Source organism: Myotis lucifugus, unplaced genomic scaffold (assembly GCF_000147115.1).
Source record: "Myotis lucifugus unplaced genomic scaffold, Myoluc2.0 scaffold_1274, whole genome shotgun sequence".
Taxonomy (NCBI): domain Eukaryota; kingdom Metazoa; phylum Chordata; class Mammalia; order Chiroptera; family Vespertilionidae; genus Myotis; species Myotis lucifugus.
The window spans coordinates 10,104-30,112 of NW_005872322.1; the positions used below are offsets into that span (position 1 = coordinate 10,104).

General features: G+C 45.6%; 1 protein-coding gene across 1 annotated transcript in view; it reads left to right on the forward strand.

Annotated features, from left to right (window-relative positions):
* The first annotated feature begins 1,281 nt into the window (after positions 1-1,281).
* Positions 1,282-20,009, forward strand: part of LOC106695431 (maestro heat-like repeat-containing protein family member 1) — a 47,479-nt gene continuing 28,751 nt past the window's right edge. Inside the window, exons 1-15 of the mRNA XM_023748329.1 lie at positions 1,282-1,319; positions 2,006-2,165; positions 2,648-2,700; positions 3,284-3,391; positions 6,871-6,987; positions 9,786-9,908; positions 10,219-10,371; positions 11,086-11,211; positions 11,558-11,637; positions 12,242-12,377; positions 13,856-13,945; positions 16,984-17,088; positions 17,839-17,974; positions 18,428-18,525; positions 19,087-19,236. Of these exons, the coding sequence (XP_023604097.1) occupies positions 2,006-2,165; positions 2,648-2,700; positions 3,284-3,391; positions 6,871-6,987; positions 9,786-9,908; positions 10,219-10,371; positions 11,086-11,211; positions 11,558-11,637; positions 12,242-12,377; positions 13,856-13,945; positions 16,984-17,088; positions 17,839-17,974; positions 18,428-18,525; positions 19,087-19,236 (1,635 nt within the window). The 5' untranslated portion in view covers positions 1,282-1,319. The remainder of the gene's footprint in view (positions 1,320-2,005; positions 2,166-2,647; positions 2,701-3,283; positions 3,392-6,870; positions 6,988-9,785; positions 9,909-10,218; positions 10,372-11,085; positions 11,212-11,557; positions 11,638-12,241; positions 12,378-13,855; positions 13,946-16,983; positions 17,089-17,838; positions 17,975-18,427; positions 18,526-19,086; positions 19,237-20,009) is intronic.

Sequence of the window (20,009 nt, forward strand, 5' to 3'; positions counted from 1 at the left end):
GCTCATATGAACTGATTTGCATCAGAACTGAGGAAAGGGCTGTGTTGTGGGAGGAAAAGGACTTAAGATTCACTCTCCCTCCCAGTGAGCTCTGCCTCCTGACCTTCAGCATGTCTCTGACTCTGGAAGGTTCCTCAATGAAGGTGATTACAAGTCACACATTCCAAATTTCAAGAAGTCCTCATCTATCAAGTCAACTTATGCCGGCTATAAGTTTAATCAGGACCTTGGTTATACTTTTCCAACCTGAAGTGAGGGGTTGGTGGTGGGGTGGGGGAGAGAGAGAAAGAAGAGGGAGAGAAGGGAGAGAATGGATATGAATGGGTTAAGGGGGATCTGTATACAGGCCTCAAATACTCGGTCCGGAAAGGGAGACAAGGTCTTGGGGTTGGAGACTGATGACGGGCTGACTTGGGGCTTGGCATTGAAATTCTTGCCACATCTCCTGCCAGGTATCTTTGCCCAAACTGGTCACGTTGGTGTGTGAGCCCAACAACACCTTGGCCTTCGTGCCTCTGTGTAAGGCAGCCACACAAATGGCTCTGAAGGCCCGTTCCCTGGGACAGGTTCCTTATCTCAGCAGCTTTCACCAGGATCGTAAGTACAACGGTGGGGCAGCCTGTGGAGAGGTGCTCACTGTGAAATTAAGTCTGTTTGTGGGCTTGGAGTGTTGTAGTTGGGGGCTGGCTGAGACACTGCAGGGGTGATGGGTGTGGGGAAGAGGATGAAGAGGATGCTGGAGATGGGGTTGTAGGTCCCATGCTTGGGCCATGATGGGAAGAGTAAGGCAACTACTTAAGGCCATTTGGCTTCATGAATGAAAAGGGGATGCCTCTAAAAGTCACAGTTCCTTCTTGCCTTCACTCCTTATTATAAAACACTTGATTCAAGATGTACAAACATTGTTAATTACAAAATCATGAATACACACACTCCTGACCCTTAGTTCTTCCTTTGCCCTAACTCTGAGCCTCACTCTGTGCTCACCCCATCCCTGACCTCTAACCCCAGTGGGACTTAGGGTTAGAGTTAGGGTGTCTGTTCAGCATACCATTTGTGTGTGTGTTTTTTAATGGCTGAAGATATTATGGTTTGTGTTTTAGTCTGAATCAAAATGTCACAGCTCCCGTGGCATTGACACTGATGTTCCCTCTCCTCTTTGCTCTTTCTCCTCGTCTAAAGTACTGACGGGGAGCTGCCAGTGGAGGCTGGGGGTTGAGTATCCTGAAGTGTGCACTGACTCTGTCCTCTTCTTTTATCCTCTCTCTAACTTAGCTACCGAATACATTTCCCCTCAGAGACTCCTGACCCATCTTGTGGTAAGTGATGCCAGAATGAGTACTACAGTCATATATTCTTCCATCCACTCATCAACCCATCCATCCATCCACTCATTTCACAAAGAGCTGGTTACTACTTTGTCTCAGGCATTATGCTGGGTATGGAATAATGAGATAGGGGCCAAAGAGCATGGAGGAGGGACCTGGGAGCATAGTGGTGAGGCCTCGAGATGAGGATGTGGGCAATGGGAAAGGCTTGCCTTTCTCCTGTGTGGCCTTATTGTGAGCTGCTCTCTGTTGACCGTGGACAAGCCCACATACCTTTCTGGATCTCTGTTTTGAGTTTCTCTATTAGCCCAGACATTATGTGCTAGAAATATGCACACCTGGAATGACAAAGATAGACCTACCCTTGAGGTGTTCACAGACTTAGTGGGGAAGACAAGTGTGGGAATAGCTATCTACAGCCTAGTGTGACACATGTACTAATAGATGAATACATAAGGTGCAACGGGACTTAGAAGAACAACAGGCTCACATGGTCTCCAGGAGGCAGGAAGGCATCACAGAAGAGGTGATGTTTCCAGAGCATCTGGGAGGATGTAGGAGTTCAACAGGTGGCAAAGAATTGGCAGGGCCTACACTCCAGCTCTACCATTCTATGGATTTGCTTTCATTTTCTTTCTTCTTTTAAATATTTTCTCTGCCTCCTGCTTGCTTCTCAGATGTGTTCCCGGAAGCCCTACAGGGAAAAGGAGTTTGGTACAAGCTCTCTGAGGCTACTATCTGCCCTGCATCCTATCACTTCTCTGCATCCTGTTATAAACCACAGTGTTGGCCAGCTGTGGAGGAAGGTGATCCCACAGATGTTGGAGATACTGGATGGTAAGGGCTTGGTTAGCAGGGGGAGGAATGAAGCTGGGACAGTGGCCAGACTCCAAAAGAGATGGCGTCCCCAGGTGCAGGATGGACCTTCCTTGGGGTGAGGAGAACTGGAACCAGTCTCTGTCCCTTTGAGGTGCTATTGGATGGGTCTGCTTTTGGGGGCAATGTTGTGAACTGAGCAGAAACACAGTCCAAAGTTCTGTGGCTCCAGGGTTCCCAGAATGACTCCTGCACTTTCTTATGGGCAGAAGATCAGGGAAGAATGTGGGCTTTGGAAACAGACAGACCAGTTTTGTATCCTTGCTCTGACACTGGTCAGCTGTGTGTATTTGACCTTTGGAAAGTCATTCATCTTCTGGAGGCTCTGGAAAGTGGGAGAGCAGTTACCTTGTAGGCTGAGTGCCGCATAGTACTTAAATATTTTCTTCTCCCTGGCTGGGACCTTCCGGTTGAGTGGGTCCCCATGCTCTCTCCTTTCCTAGGTCATACTGAGAAGAGCCTGAATCAGGAGGAGTGGGTGGACCGGCTGTTCCGGGTAAGCACTCCCCAAGACCTCCCTCCCTGCACACTTGCCTTCTTTCCCATCTTCAGGTATCTGAGGGAGGATAGCACCAGGCCCCCAGAGACTGAGGTCATGATCAAGGGCCTAACTGCTCAAGCAAACCTCTTTCTGTGGTCCCCTTGCCTCCTGGCCTCTGCCTCAGAGTATCTGACTATGTGCTAAGTCTTGAGCCCCCTTCCATACCCTTACAACCCTATATCAAGGGGGAGTAAGGGAAAGGGCCCTAGCTGTATGTCCTTGGGCAAGGTATTTAGCCTTTGCATGTCTCAGGTTCTTCATGGGTTAAATGGAAGTAACTCCTGCCTCCCAGTATTAAAAAGGATGATATCAGAGAGGACCTTGTAAATTTGAAAGGGCTTCACACATGTAATTGGCATTACCATCATTGTCACTGTAATGTCATTCTTCAGTCCTAACTCCCACCATGTGTTTCACCTCTTTATCCATATTTACAGGCCATAACCCCTGTCTCTTGCTTCTTCTTGACCCCACTTTTGTGGGGCAGAACAGCCTACCACTGACCTTTGTGGTCCTCTTCTCCCTTCTTCTTCCTCAGTTTTTGAGTCAGTCATTAGTGGCTATTGATGATGACCGCTGGCAGGAGCAACTCATCAGAGTCATCTTGGAGAGGATCCGTTATTTCATTGATGATGGTGATGAGAAGGTTTGTCTGGGTGTGTGGTGGTTGCAATGTGGGGGCGGGGGGAATGCGTTGAAGGTGGAGGATGGTGCTGAAGAAACCTGGTGCTCACACAGGTGCCTAAGGAAATGTGAATGAGTAAAGGCCTTGGGGAAAGAACAAACCAGTGTTCCTGCATCCTGGCAATCAAGGGGTGGAGAGGACCACAAACTGGTCGTCACACTGGCATGACAAAAATATCAAAAGTGTCTTACTTTTGCTTAGCCTTTTAGGCTTTATCAAGAACTTTGCCATCTATTGTCTTCATTGAAACCTCCTAATAGTCTTAATAGAATCAAGCTTGTACTTGGTGCAGTGGAAAGATTGTTGATTTTAGAGTCCTATTTAAGCAGTCAATTCAAGTAATATTTGAGGGCATCCCATAGACCAGTGATGGCGAAACTTTTGAGCTCGGCGTATCAGCATTTTGAAAAACCCTGATATTTGCAACCATAGTAAGACAAAGACTTATATTTTCGATGTTTATTTTATATATTTAAATGCCATTTAACAAAGAAAAATCAACCAAAAAAATGAGTTCACTTGTCATCTCTGACGTGCGTGTCATAGGTTTGCCATCACTGCCATAGACTGTGCTTCATGTTGGGGATACAGAGTTGAGGAAGAAATATGGGCTCCTTTCCTCACAGAGTGCAAGGTTGGTGGTGGTGACGGCCTGGGGTCCTGCCCTGGCTTTTCCATGTGCTCCCAATTTAGTCTTAATAAAGTGTCAAAGATTTTTTAAAATATTAGCCTAAATAACCTATAGCTGTTGTCATCTCTACCTTGATGTTGAAGAAACACAATCCAGGAGAATTTAAAATCTTAAGAAAATTATTGGTAAAACTGGCACCTGAATCCAAGTTTTTTCCTTCCTTCCTTCTTTCTTTCCTTCCTTCCTTCCTTCCTTCCTTCCTACCTACCTACCTTCCTTCCTTCCTTCCTCCCTCCCTCACCTGAGGATATTTTCCCATTGATTTTTTAGGGAGAGTGGAAGAGAGACAGAAAGAGAAATATCTAGGTGCTGACTAAGGACCAGGCCAGGGAGGAGGCTGCAACCGAGATATGTGCCCTTAACTGGAATCGAACCCTTCGGTCCACAGACCAACACTCTATCCACTGAGCCAAACTGGCTAGGGCCTGAATCCAGGTTTCTTGATTTCAATTCCTGTTTTCCTGTCACCGAGAAATACTTTATTTGAGCTCTGGAGGTTTCCAGGAAAGAGGCCTTATTTCCAAGACCGTTTGCTCTCTTATTATTAACAGTACTTATGAAGCACCTAATGTATGCACATCTTTGTGGTTGGTAGATTAGGGACACAAAATGAAGCAAGAGAGAATTCTGATCTTTTTAATTCAGTTATTTAAAAGGTGCACTATCCCTAGCTGGTTTTGCTCAGTGAATAGAGCGTTGGCCTGTAGACCGAAGGGTTCCGGGTTCGATTCCAGTCAAGGCCACATACCTTGGTGGCAGACTCCACCCTTTCTTGGGCCCTGTTCAGGGCGTGTGCAGGAGGCAACAATTGAGGTGTCTCTCTCACATCGATATTTCTCCCTGTCTTTCCCTCTCTCTTCCACTCTCTCTAAAAAAAATCAATGGAAAAATATCCTTGGATGAGGATTAAAAAAGAGGTGCACTAAATGCCTAGAGCAGAGCAGACACTGGGCTGGGCCCAAGGTATTCATGTAAAAACAGCCTCTGCCTTCAGGAAACCATCATCTGCTTGAGTGCATAGACAAGAAAGTGGGCAATTATTCTAAGCCTTGTAGGTGTCAGGGTGGAAATATGCACTGTGTGCTTGGGAGCAGGGAGGGGGCCTGAGGGGGCTGGGCAGAGAAGCTTTGTCAGAGGCGATCCGCTGTTTAGGTTTGCTCAAGACTGTTTTGATGTTAGTCCTGAAAGTTCAGTGTCCGGGGAACCGCCTCAGTCCTGGGCAAAATGGGAAGACATGTCTCCTGCAGAGGAGTGGATAAGTCTGGGAAGATGAGTAGTCTTTGCCAGTGAAGCAGAAAAGTAGGTGCCTTGGGTCAGGTTGGATTGATGCAGAGCCTAAGGTGAGGATTCTTGTCAAGTGACTTGGCGAGGAAATGCTCTCAGGAGAACTTGTGATAGAGTGAAGGGCACAGGATAGGGGAGAGGAGAAGCCAAGCCAGGATGTGGCCTGATCTCATGGGAGCCCTGCATGGAAACTGCAGAGTCTATCCTGCCTGGAGACAAGTGAGGGAGCTTTTGTACCCTCTGCCCCCCAGATTGTCATTGGCTCCAGGTTTCCAAGGTTGGTCCTGTGCAGGGAGGGGAGAGAGAACAATGTAGCGCCTGAGCATCTGGGGTAAGGAGGCCCCAGTCACCTCAGGACAGTTCTCTCCCAAGGCTTCAGGGAGTAGCTGTTCAGAAAAGTTCCTGCAGCCAGTTGAAGGGAAGGAACCCTAAGGTCTGGGCAAGGCACCATGAGCATCTGCTAGAGGGAAAAGATACCCATAAGAGGGGGAGTTAAGGCATTCATTGAACAGCCGGAATGTCCTGTTTGCCTACTGCCTCAGGCACTGATAGCAATGGGGCAGAGTAATGAACTGGGTAGACACTGCTCTTGAGCTCCATTCTCACCTGAGATGTGGGGTTGGTGCAAGTTGGGAACTAACGGAACAAATCCACAGTGAAGATGCGTGATTATGATGAAGCCCTGAAAGAAGGAAACGGTGATGAGCTGGAGAGGGACTTCGGAGGTCAGAGGAGGCTCACTGAGGTGATATCTGAAAGATGAGAATGAGACATTTGTAAAAATATATATTTTATTGATTTTTTACAGAGAGGAAGGGAGAGGGATAGAGAGTTAGAAACATTGATGAGAGAGAAACATCGATCAGCTGCCTCCTTCTGGGGATGGGGATGTGCCTGCAACCAAGGTACATGCCCTTGACCGGAATCGAACCTGGGACACTCTATCCACTGAGCCAAACCGGTTTGGGCAAGAGAATGAGACATTTTGAAGAGCCTGGGGAAGAGGGTTCTACACAGAGAAAATGGGGAATACAGAGACCCTGAAGAAGGGAGTGGTGAGTCCACACAGTCTGGTATTATCCAGTAAGCAAGGATAAAGGCCACTGAAATTCAGAGGAGGGAGAAAGAATTACATAAAAGTTCTTCTTCAATTATACAATTTTGGTTTTAAAATTATGCAAGTTTAAGGAACTTTTTAAATTTCCTAGCTGTAAGTGGGAGGTATGGGGGTCAGAGAAAGTTCCTAAAGGATGATCCCTAAGAGGCTGAGACATTGGAAAGGCAGCTTTCTCTTCCCTGTAACTTGAACCCCGCTCCATAGGATCACTGCCTTATCCAGATGCCTCTAGAGAGCAAGGGCCAGGGTGGAGGATGGGGCTGTGGGCAAAGGTGGTGGCTAGTATAGGAAATGCTGCCCTACCCTCATTTCAAGCTATGCGTGACCCTGCCCTCCTACCTTTCCTAGGCTTTTCTCTATAAATTCTTTGGCTTCGCCCTGTGGACCTCAAGAAGTGAGAAACTGGTGAAGATGATGCTCTCCGCCATCCTTCAAACTTCCCATGAAAACGTGCAGGAGAGGGAGGTGAGGCAGAGTGCATTGGCCAAGCATTTTCAGGTTGAGTCAGGATGGCAAGGTGGCTAAAATCTTGGGCCTGGCAAACCAGCGCACCTGGGTGAGAGTTCCAGCTCTGCCACCTACTCTCTTTGTGCCCTTGAGCAAGTTACCGAACCTCTCTGTGCCTCAGTTTCCTCCTCGTTAAGACAAGGCTATGGTACCTTCCTGATAGGATATTTCTTTAAAAGATTTATTGAATTTTAAGTAATTTTATATTTAGAGGAAAGTTGCAAAAAAATCCCAAAGAATTTCTATTTATTCTCCCAGATTCCCAAAACATAAATGTTTTGCCATGTTTGCTTTATCATTCTCTTTCTCATAAATTACATTTATTTACTAACATTATTACTATATTTTTTTAATCTGAAGTGAAAGCTGCAGTCATGAAGCTCATTTAACCCTAAATACTCTAGTAGCTAAAAATAAAGATATTCTCTTACATAAGCACAGTGCAATGATCAAAATCAGGAAATTAACATTGCTACACCACTGATATCTAAATTATAGACCCAGTTTGAAAATCATTAATTGTCCCAACAATGTGTTTTCGAGAAAAAGAAAAATATTCTTTTTTTTATTATTTTACTCCAGGGTCTAATTCAGAATCAAGCCGTGCATTCAGTTGTCATTTCTCTTTATTCTTCTTTAATCTGGAACAAGTTCCTAACCTTATCTTTCATGGCCTGGACATTTAAAAAATGCACAGACCCCTTATTTTGTACAATGTCTCTCGGTTTTGGTTTGTCTCATATTTCGTCATGATTAGATTCAGAGTGTGCATTGTTGGTGGAATACCACAGAAGTGATGTGTGTTGTAGGATGACATTAAAATGTAAAACCACTAAGAGCAATGCTGGTACATAAGCACTCTCTACTTGCTGATTACTGGTAGTGCTGGTGTTCATGCCCTAGGACCTCCCTCTCCAAGGCCCTTCTCCTGCCAGATTCTCAGAACATCCATCAGCTCCACGATCAGCAACAGGTATTTACTAAGCCTGAGTTGCAAACAGTATCAATGAGGAGAAAGACATATACAGGAAGGAAATGGCTAACTATACTCAATGGCCTTCTAAAGGCTACATGAGCAGTCATTGTGGCATTGAGGCTTGCTGGGACTTGGGTTGGTTGGAGCGAGTTTAGGAGAAGGAGGGAGGCAGGTATTCCCAGTTGACATAACATTCTGAGTCAAGATTCAGGATCAAGACTTTGGGGAGCACATCTAGAGAACAGTCAATGTTCTAGTGGGACTGGAGTGCAGAGTTCTTTGACAAGGAAGTAAAAGTGACCTCTTGCTAGCACTTGGGAACAGATTGAATGCAGAAGATAAAGAGAAAAAAGGGCATCTGGGATGATTCTTGGGTTTCTGGTCCAAGTGGGAGGAGAATGGTATCCTTCCCTAAGACCAGGAACCCAGGACAAAGGGGGAGGAAGTAGATGTACTTAGTTTTAGACTGGGAGGGGTTGCAGTGTCAGGTGGACATGCACAGAAGCATGTAGACCTGGAACTCAAACCTGGGCTTCGTGTCTAGATTTGGGAAACATATTTTCCCTGACTGTTAAATGGGGACGACAATATTTACCTCAATGCATTAGTGAGGATTAATCAAGTAACATGTATAAGGCTGGTAAACATTAAGCACTGATGTTCTGATGATGTCAGTTATGATGATGATATATGATGATGATGACCAGAAGGAGTGGTAGCCATGGCTAAGGGAGGACATAAGAAGAGGGACAGAATAGAACCCCCTTCTGATGCTCCACTAGCCCCTCTTTTCTAAAGAGCTAAAATTTTCCCTTTATCTACCTGATATCCAATGGTCTACAAGTCCCACTAAAATTTCATCCCTCTCCATGATCTGTGTGCTGGAGCCTGTCACTGTCCCAAGGCTCCCTCCATCTGTCTGCTCTTGCTGAAAAGTCTGAATGGTGGCCCTTCCAGCACAAATGAGCCAATTTGCCAACAGCTGGCACCTGAATGTCTGCTTGAGCATTTTGTTAGCTCTGTGCCCAGTCATCCTTGTTCAGTAAGCTCTAGGGAGAGATTCAGCTGACACTGAAGTCAAAAGGGCCTGCTATGAGGCTGAGGGGTTAAGTTAAAGACTGTTCCTGGCAGGAACCACAGAATCCCCAAGTCTTCATGCTTTTGACTCTCTCTAGGTTGTGATTCCCAAACCCACTGGCACTGACAACATTACCACTGAGTTGTTTTGCCATGATCTCCCATACAACACATACAGAAACTCACTGTTTTCTCTCTCTCTCCAACTTAGGCCTCTTTTTCACCTGCCTGTTTTGGTCAGAGTTACTGATGTTTCCTGTTCTCCTAAACTAGAAATATTGGCATTCTCTGCAAGTCTTCCTGTCTTCCATCTCCTCTCTGACTAGCTATCCAATCCTGTCAGCAAGGTGCCTGGGACTTGTTCTTCCTTCTGTTCCCTCCTCAGAGTAACCATTCTCTGAATTCCTAGTGCCTATAAAAGTATTCTCAAATGTACAGGGTTAGGTTTGACAATACCAAGATTTTGTAAATCTGTGACTATGATTTTTCTTAATAATTTACTTCTTAAATTACTTCTCGCAAAGATACTTGGTTCTTCACCCAGATTTTAAATAATTCAAATGTGGAGAACCAAATTCCCTTCCATTTCTTTCCTCTCCTTTCCCTTCCCCTTCCTCTATGTATATCCTGCTCGTGGGGGAACATAGCATGTGTCTGGCTCGCCCCGAACTATGGCATGGGGTTGAGGCTCTCTTTGTTACAGGGCATTGCTGTGGCATTCAGCGTCGTGTCCAGGAAACATCTGAGGACAGTCCTGGAGCAATTGAAAGTGTATAGTGCTGTACTCACTGACAAGGAGTCATCGTCCATCCTCACACTGGCAAAGGTGATGTCATTCCCAGGGTGCTCTACCAGCCTCCCATACAAAGCCTTCCAAGGCATCCCCATCACCCCAGCCTCCCATTTCTCTGAGGCCTTGCGACTCATCTATAAATGCTTCTCTTTCCCTGGAAACAACTGTGGGAAAGTTTCATCCTCGATCCCTTTCTCTTGCTCTGCATTTCAGGCACTGGTATCACCAGCTACATGCCCACCCTGTCCCCCATTTGCTCGCCATCGCACAGTCCCATCTTCTTTCCCAAATCCTCTGAGCAACCTTTTCCTCTCTGAACCTCTGTTTCCCCCTCCCCCTACAGGAACATCAGCCAAGGGAATGGGTGCTTGTGTGTCACACCATCTACCTAAGCTATAGCAAGATTATTTTAGAGAGCAAGGGAGATATTTTCATGCATTTCGATGCCGTGCTGGCCTTGATCCTGCAACACTACCACAACTGCATTTTGGAAAAGGTACTTCCTGCTTACTCTACTCCAGCATTCCATTTCTGCCACGTCCTCTCTTACCGCCCAAGAAAAAGGTGCTTGGCCTTAAATGGGAGTCAGGGGCTAGTACAGTGACTTCTCCCACATTTTCATCCTTTCACTTAACCCTGCTACTTGGAGACTCTAATTGGCCCAAGGAGGAGACCACAGTAACTTTAGGTCTGTTTCAAAGTGTGTCCTTCCCTGTGACAGAGCTTCGTAACCTGCCAGTGAGCTTTTCACTGCCCTCTCTGATGAAGGGATGAGTAAAACCTAAATTCCCTAGTGTTTGTAGGAAGAAGCATTCAGGAGAGGCAGAGGAGCTCCATACTGCTTTCCTGCCTTTGCTATGTGTCCAAAGCGTGGGTCCCCAGGGTTGGAGAAGAATCCCTTTCCATTCCCAAGTCAGATATCTTTTGGTAAAACGTGTTCAAGGGAAAGACAATACCTTAAGAGACCGGGAAGCTTGATCTATCCTAATTTAGAGTCACATGAGGGTGGCTTCAGAAGGGGGTTGGTGAGAGGAGTGGCTCTCTCCACCGCAGGGATGCACTGGTCTACCCTCAGAGGGAAGATGCAGAGCAGCAGCCTAAGGAAGGCTAAAGAAGGCTTAGGTCCTCACCCCCCAGACTGTGTAGGTAGTGTGCCCTGGCCCAGATCCGTTGCCACCTTGGAGAACCCTGAGCATACTGGTTCATTCAGGATAAGGACCTGAAGCTGGGTTACCTGAATGCCCTCATCATACTGACAAAAACCCTGGGCAGGCAGCAGCACGTGGCCTTTCAATTCAAGTTCCCCCACAAGCTAGCAATTGTTACCTTCATGCTGGTAAGTTGCAGGAGGATGGAGGTGGGAATGCAGAGAGGAGGGGGGAGGATGGGTCCACATGGAAACCATTGGTGGCACTCCTAGGCTAGAGCTGAAGGTAAAAGCCCTTTTCCCGCCTTAGTGTTCCCTTTGCCATCCTCAAGGCTGGGGTGAGTACTGTAGGGAAGGTGTGGTGGGGAGTAGGAGAGAGGTGCTGTCCTCAGAGCCTTTGGAAGTCACTAAAAATTCTAAATTCCACCTTCTTATGAACACAGCCTGGAGTGGGAGGAGGGAGAAGCAAACAAGAAAAAAATGTTCACCATCCTTTTGGTGTGTGTGTGTGTGTGTGTGTGTGTGTGTGTGTTAGGACCTAATCAAGGAGGAGCCATTGAACTCCATTTCCAGCCCTATTAGACAGAAGGCAATGAACGTCATCAATAACTTCAGGTAACAACACACCATCCACTCTGTCTTCCTTGACCTGGTTCTATTGCAGCTCTATTGCAGCTCTTTCTTCCCTAGTTGATCCCCACCTCTTATTTTCTGCTTCTGCTTCTAGCATAAGGGAATAGTAGGAATTTACTGGCCAATATCTGCCACTTCTTTTGGCCAAGATTTTTTGAATTGGATTTTCAAAGGACACAGGAGAGATGGCCTCTCCTATCTCCATAGGCACTTGCTGTTAATTCTGCCCCAGGCATCCTTTTGCTTTCAGCCCTGTCCCTGATTGGCACCTCCATCTCCATCAGTGATGTCCCTTTCTCTCAAAAGCTCTGGGAATCTAACAAGGAATAATATCATCCCAAATTAGCAGTACCCTTTCCTGTAATAGTCATGCCTCCTCTCTTTCCTATAGTTCGTTTCTTTCCATCTTCCTGGCTCTTTTCACCCTTTCTTACTGTTACTCCCTTTCTTCTTTTAATATCCTTTCTTCTGATATCTTCCTCTTTCTTGCTCCCACTTATTCCTCTGTCTCCATCTTCTCTTTCTATACCCTTTTCTGTTGTTATTCCTGACAACACTGGTTACACTTCTTCTCCCTGGATCTTAGGATGTTCAGGCCCCTCTTAGGGATAGAAGAAAGAGTAGAGCTCCTGGGAACATGCTTCAAGAGTGTGTTCTGTCTGCCATCCATTGAAGTGTTACGAAAGGAGGCATCTAGTCCCAAGGAGGGCCAGGCCAATGTGGTAAGTAACTCTTTGATGTTTGTCTCTTTGGCTTCATTTTTTATTTTTTTTAAGAGGTTAGGAAGTATAGGATTGGCAGTTTTATGTAATAGTCTTCTGCCTTCTTTAATAAAAACACAAAATCATTGGAAGGAAGCCCTCCTGTGAAGAAGAGGTTGCTAGGTCATGTTGTCTGAACTCTACTCCTGAGATCTAACTTCCTCCTACCCGTTGATTACCACTGCCACCACTTCAACACTCTGGCCCCAAGGCAGACACTTGATCCTCCCCTTTATAACTGCTGTGTGATTGAAATGAGACTAGAAGGTTCAAATATGATTTTAGTAACGGTTGATATGTACGTAAATCCAGGGAATCCCAGGATCAACAATCAGAGTCTATTTCTTATAGGGCCTGCAGTGTTTCCTTGAGGAAGGAAAGAGGGATTCAATTTTTAATTTATATTCATATATTTAATGCCTAGGAATTCTTTCATGTGTTCTGATTACACCTTTATCTTGCCTGGTTGTTCTTGTTTTATTGATGCCATAGTCTCTTGAAATGTTTCTGAAGATATTAAAGAGAATTTAAAAATACAGGTTTTTATTATTTACCAAATTAGCTTGATTTTCTTTAAGGTCAGTTGGTTTGTTCATCTTGGGCCTCCTTTTCATCTGATTTCTGGTAATTCTTATTTTTTAGTTCATAGTTATGTCATGAAGGAAAGACTGGTACATATAGAAAAGGCGGAGGTGGGTTTTCTCTGGCCTCCCTCCGTGTAAATCTGATTTGGATAAGGAAGTTTTTTGACAGGATTTCCCTGTGTTTGGAGCAAGCTGGGAGTTCCAGCTGCCCAGTACAAATAGCTTTACACCTAGGTAGGTTTCTTCTGAGTATTTTCTTTCTTCCCCGCCCCCCCCCCTCCCGCCCTGCTTTTCAGTGTTAGTGGCTGGGATCTATCACAATGTTGCTCTGGTTCTCCCAGCAGGCCCTACGTTTAGAAGCCCTCCTTGGCAGATCAGCTACTCTCTTTATAAGGCTTTGGGCAAGGCCACTTGGTTCATTAAAGGATGAGAGGGAGAAACCCACTATCCTAGCTTTTGTGAATCAGTTACTCTGCAGACAGCCAGGCCAGTCCTCCTCCCACCTGGAACCAGCTAGCCTGTCAGTCCTGGCTGCTTACTGAAGCTGTACCCCCTGGGACCAGAGTCCCACATGAGCTAGAGTTAGGGAGTGGGGATGGAGGAGGCAGGGTAGCTACGTTGCAGGGGAACTTCCAGTTCACCAGGACAAACTACACACCAGGCAGACATTTGTGCTCTGGTGAAACAACAGAGGGATTTATTGAAGTGAATGATGGGCCAGTAGTGCTTTAATGTAGGGAAGTTTTTGGAGCAGGCTTTCTCAAGGAAGGCTGGGAGAGCCAGAATGCTGAGCACTTTAGAAGAAGGGTTGGGGCTGATAGGTTGGCAATTTTTTGAGTTTCTTTTCCCCCTCAGGATCTGTTTGAGGGGACCATGGAATCTCTCCTAAGACTAATGGAGACACTTATTGTTGAGATGCCCACCCGGATCCAGAACTGCTTGCAGGTTCGTGGGAGGAAGCCCCTGAACTTTGGTGTATTCATTTCCTAGAACTGCCATAAATAAATACCGCAGGAAGTGACGTCAAACAACAGAAGTACATTCTCTCAAGTTGTAAAGGACAGAAGTCCCAAATCAAAGTTTTGGCTGGTTTGGTTCCTACTGGAGGCTCTGAAGGAGAATCTGTTCTGTGCATCTCTCCTAGCTTCTGGTACTCCTGGCAACCCATGGTATCTCTTGGCATGTAGACATATCATTCCAAGACATATCATTCCAATCTGTGCCTCCATTTATTTTGTGTGTGTGTGTTTTTTTTAAAAAAATATGTTTTTATTGATTTCAGAGATGGAGAGAGAGAGAGAGAGAGAGAAACATCAATGACAAGAGAGACAAGAGAGAATCAGTGATCGGATGCCTCTTGCACAACCCCCACTGGGGATTGAGCTCACAACCCGGACATGTGTCCTTGACTGGATTCCAACCCAGGACCCTTCGGTCTGCAGGCCACCCTCTATCAACTGAGCCAAACCTACGGACAGCAGTCATTAGGTTAAGATGAACTCACCTTAATTTGAATCATCTGCAAAGACCCTATTTTCAAACAAGGTCACATTCTGAGATTCTGAGTGGACATGAATTTTGGGGGACACTATCGACCTGGTACAGTTGGGAACTGACCAGGAGAACTGTCTAGGGACTGTTTATTTTCACAGTAAGAAAAACTAAGAAGTGGAACTGCTGATGAAGTTTGGGTGCAAAGCTTTTAGGGAAATGATAATAAGGCCTAATCGAATAACTAATTTTGGTCTTGCCTTTAGAGGAGAAAGCTTCCTCCTCCTTCCCCTTCAGCCATAGCTGTGGCCAGCTTCTCTCTCAGCTGCCCACTGCTCCCGCATAGCAGTTAACAGTTAAAAACACAGGCTCTGGACTGCCATACACTATGGTTCCAGATCGTGGCTCTGCTGTTTTCTGTGTGGTCTTGGGTAGTTGTTTACCTTCTGTTTGCCTCAGTTTTCTCTTGTAAACTGGAATGACATATAGTACCTAGTTAATACAGTCATTTGGTAATCAAATGAGATGTTTACAAAGTGCTTGGCTCAGAGACGTGAGGTGCAGGTACAAATGATTTGCCCATTTTAAAATTGTCGTTTTATTGACTTACTCTATGCTTATGTCATTGGGATACTTTGGCTTTCTCCTGAAATTGCTATTCCCCAGTTACCACAGGGAGTTCAAGATTTCTTTGCAGTTCCTGTGTTATTAAAATACAGGTGATTGAGGACTATATTCAGAGTATTGCGTTCAAAAGTTACTTGAAATATTTTTTGTATGATTATATTGTCAATTGATATAATTTAGACTTGTCTTAAATTTTAGGGTTTTTCTTTTACTTAACTGAAGAGCTTGATGATATAAAGATTTACATAATTAAAAACTTACTGGTAAAACCATGTAAAGTTTTACTCAGAGAATTTTTGCTCCCACTCACCCTCTATAGATAACCATTTTCATTAACTTCTGGTTTGTCATGCCTGTTTTTCTTATTGTGAAAATAAGCAAATCTCTGTTTATGCTATATTCTTATTTCCCTTTCTGTTTTACACAGTTAGCACATTCTATTCAGTGCTCTTGGCCTTGCTGTTTTCATTTATCCACATCAGTTCACAGATATATTCCTTTTTTTATGGTTTCATATATTGTGTGCATGTAATATAGTTTATTAAATCAGTCCTCTATGGATGGATATTGGACTGCTTGTAATTATTTTGCTACTGGTTTTCTTCTTAACTTTTAAATTTGAAAGGATTGTAGATTCACTGGGAGTTGCATAAATAGTACATAAAGCTTCTATTAAAACCACGGAATTTCCTAGCCAGTATGGCTCAGTGGTTGAGCAGTGGCCCATGCAGCAAGAGGTCACTGGTTCAGTTCCCAGCCAGGGCACATGCCTGAGTTGCAGGCTTGATCCCAGTGAGGGGGTTTGAGGGTGTGTGCAGGAGGCAGACAATCAATGTTTCTCTCTGATCAATGTTTTGATCTCTCTCCCTCTCCTTTCCTCTCTCTCTAAATTCAATAAAAACATATTTAAAAAACAAAAAATAGTGAATTGATGTTGACACACCATTGTAAGACATAGACTTTATTCAGTTTTCAACAATTTTTAAAAATTGATTTCAGAGCGGAAGGGAGAAGGATAGAGAGAGAGAAACATCAATGATGGGAGAGAATCATTGATTGGCTGCCTCCTGCACACCCCCTAATGAGGATCGAGCATGCAACCCGGCCATGTGTCCTTGACCAGAATCAAACCCAGGACCCTCCACAGGCCGACCCTCTATCCACTGAGCCAAACTGACTAGGGCAGGACGTGTTTCTTCTGGTCAGTGCAGCATCAGTGTTCTTTTGAGTTGGTTGTGGATTTTTCACCTGCTACTCTTCTTCTTTTTCAATTATATATCACGGTCTCTGTGGTTGCACATTGCCAGATTTATGACTGTAGATTGACAAGTAGCAATGGTATTTAGGACCCATAATTAACCAAAGGTGAGACACTTTTCCATTGTGTTTCAAGTGAAACCATTTATAATGATATTTTTCAAATAGATTTACACACACTTTACTCTGGAATCTGTGAATGCAGTGACTGTTATTTTTTATCACCAAGTATTTTTTCTACTGAAGAATGGGAGGCGGAGGGTAGGAGAACTCAGAGGTATGTTGAATCACTGAAGTGCATAGAGTGGATATATTTTGCGAGCCACTGTTGAACCTGAAGGAAGGGGGTTGGAATTGAGGAGATTTCTATCACCTAAACGAAGGGAAAATATGGGGCTGGAAGACTTAATATCGTGTATACTTGATAGGAGAGAGGAGAGAATGAAACCTCTGGTGCCAGACCCACATATAACCTGCCTCTTGGCAAAAGAGGTCCTGCTGTCAGAACTCTTGCCCTAAAACTTTGTAAAAGCCAGGTTCAAGAATATCTTTCTGTTCTCTGGGACACAGATGAATGGGCCTCTCCTTTCATTATCTTCTTCCTCCAGCTTATGGATCCTTGGCTCAATTCCCAGAAGGATAACGAGCGGGAACGGGCCATGTGGTGTGCTGCGCGTATTCTGGAGTTTACAGCAAAAATGGAGGACTTCAGTGTGAGTGGGAGCCGGCCCTGGAGTCTGAATTCTCATACCCTGTCTGGTTGCCCTTACCCCTACCTTCATCATATATATTACCTAGCCTCAGTCACTCATTCTCATCCTCATTCTCCGTGGCCCATGCTGTTTTCTCTTGTGCATCCCATCCTGTTCTCTCCTTTCTCCCTTCTGTCATCTTCTACTTGGTCTTTTTCTCCATCCATCAGTTTTATTTCATCCCACATGGTTCAGTTTGACGTTACTTGTCTGAACAAGCAATGACTAAACACTCGCCTTGTGCCAGGCACTGTGGTAGGTGCTGTAGCGAATGCACAGATGACCAAGATAGTTTCTGACTTCATGAACCTTACAGTCCACTGGGGACAGAGGCATGCATAGAACAAACTTAAATAGCAGGTGATAATGAATATATAAACTGAATATAGTGGGACTAAAAGATCAAAACAAACAATTACAAGTTGAGCGGGCAGGGAAAGGTTCATAGAGAAGGCGGCATTGAACTAAAGTTGACAGATGAGTGGGGTGTCAAGGGGCAAAGAAGGGGGATAGAGTAAGTAATTATAAAACGATGACCTCTGATGTCCTTTATGGCCACAACTCATCTATCTAATTCCATTCCCATTAACCTCACATAGTCTCACCTTTCATGTCTCTGGCACATGCATTTCCTCCTCTGAGTTCTTCCTGTGATAGCTCAGCCTAAGGGAATGGCTGGGATAACTTGTGACTTCCAGCTTCCTTCCCCAGATGGAAATTGAATTCACCCGGCTGGGGCGCTTGGTAAAGCTGCTGGCCATGCGCTGCCAGGACCCAGTGGACAGCATCTGCTTCCTGTCTGCCAAGGCTGTGTATCACCTCTACTGTATCCTCTTGAAGAAAAAGCGTATGAGGAACCTGCTCTTACCACTCCCCCTCCAACCACACACTTAGGCCTGGCCATCCCCTCACACTCGTCCCAAGACAGTGAGAGCCAAGAAGTTGCTTGAGTACCTCATTTCCATTGAGGAACCTACGCCAAATATCTACAGATAACCTCTTGGGAAAAAATACCTACATAGGAAATACTTCTTTGGAATTAGTTTCTTCGTTTTTGGCTCAGCCTCATCCTTTTACCCAATTCTATCTCTGCTCTGAGGCAGGCAAGATAGTTTGTCTTTTACCTCAGCTCCCACCATTTCTTATCTTAATGCCCATTCCTCTACTCCCAGCCCCAAAGGACATACATAGCCCCAAGCTGACTTAATTCAGTAGGAGCTTTGGGCTAGAAGGTGGGAAAGGGGGAGTTTAACATGCCTTCTGAGTGTCTGAGAGGTGGGGCTGGGTGTCTCTGTTTCAGAGATGAAGAAGAAAATACAAGGCTTGTGGATGGAAGAGGACATGGATGAAGTGTACAGTGCCAACTTGTTCTATAACAACACCTTTGAAATTGCCGAGGTGAGGGAGCAGGACCAGAGACAAAGTGAGGGAAGTCTGGGCGTCTCATTTACACGCTATTATAGACTCCTGGGTGGGACTCCTATCCTGTCTCTCTCCCCATTCTATTACTGGATGTGAACTTTTCCTTTGGGGGAAATTTTCCTATCACATGCTACTATTTGTCCCTCCTTGAGCATCAATGGTCCTGATCCTTGTCTTTCCCTGTCCCCCAGAAGCATTTGCTTCATGCTAATGCTGCTTTGTGAGCAATGTGTAGACTCAGAGATGTCACTGAGGATCTTAGCCCCAGCCCTCCTCTCCCGGGGTTCTGCCTCTGCACCCCCTGACCTCTGAGCCCCACATTGCACTTGAGACCACTGTTTCCTCCCTTCCATCCCCAGGACTCTGTCCCCAGGAAAGGGTCTTCTAGGAGTTAGGGAGATAGCACAAGCCTAGGACAGAAGCACAGGAGCTCCCTAGAGAAGCCCTCCCTCACCAGGAGGAATGGCACAGGCTGTCTCAGGCAGGGGGAGCCCTGCATCCAGACTCATCGCACCATGTGATCCCACCCTGTTGCAGGCCTTTGCAGAGTACTTCACCCAGAGCCAGCTCACCAACCTGGTGCTGACAGCCATGGAGGAGCTGACGGGCAGCAGGGCTAAGGTGTCTCTGGCTGCAGCCCAGTTGATGAGCGCTGTCATGAAAAAGCGGGGCTCAGATTTGATAAAGGTAGTGTGGTGCTGGGTGGGAGCTCTGCCCTGAATGTCAGGGGCACTGGCTCATGTCCTGGCTCTGTTACCAAGCAGCCAAAGGGCTGTAGCCAAGTCCCTCTCCTCAGCTGGCTTTAATTCATTCACTTCTAAAATGTAGGCTTGCATTACATTTCCTCTGTGGTCCCACTGAGCTCTGACATTTGTAATCCTGAGCTTGTAACTGCAGTGCCTCCTATCTGGGCGGCCGATTCCTCAGTAATGACAGCCATGTGCAGGGGTGTAGGCATTGTTGGGGGACTCACCCTGACCCCCTGGGAGCTTAGACCTCTGCGAAGGGGTAAGGCTGTGGATTGGAAACAAGGAAGCTCACAGAATGACTGACCTATGTATAAATGTTCTTTTAAGCTAGCATAAATATGGGAAGGCCTAGCATTTAGAAATCTGTTCCTCACTTCACTAAGAAAAAACAACTTCAAAATCGGGTCACATAGGGCAAGTCTCTGAGTGGCCACCATCCTCTTTATATGTGTCACGGGCTGCCCACCCCCTTCTCTCTATGAATCCCCAGACACCCGTTGCCTCCACTCATTTATGTGACTGGCGTGGCCTAGGTACAGAAATGGAAGGGCACCATGACAGTCCTTGAGATATTACAATGAAATGGACTTCCCAGAGGTCCATAGTTTAGAGCTCTGAGCACCGGATGAGAACCCTGTGGTCTTTCCACATCCAGTGCCACTGTCCCTGTAGTTTCAGGGCTAGAAGTTGACCTTAGCTGGGAGGGAAAGG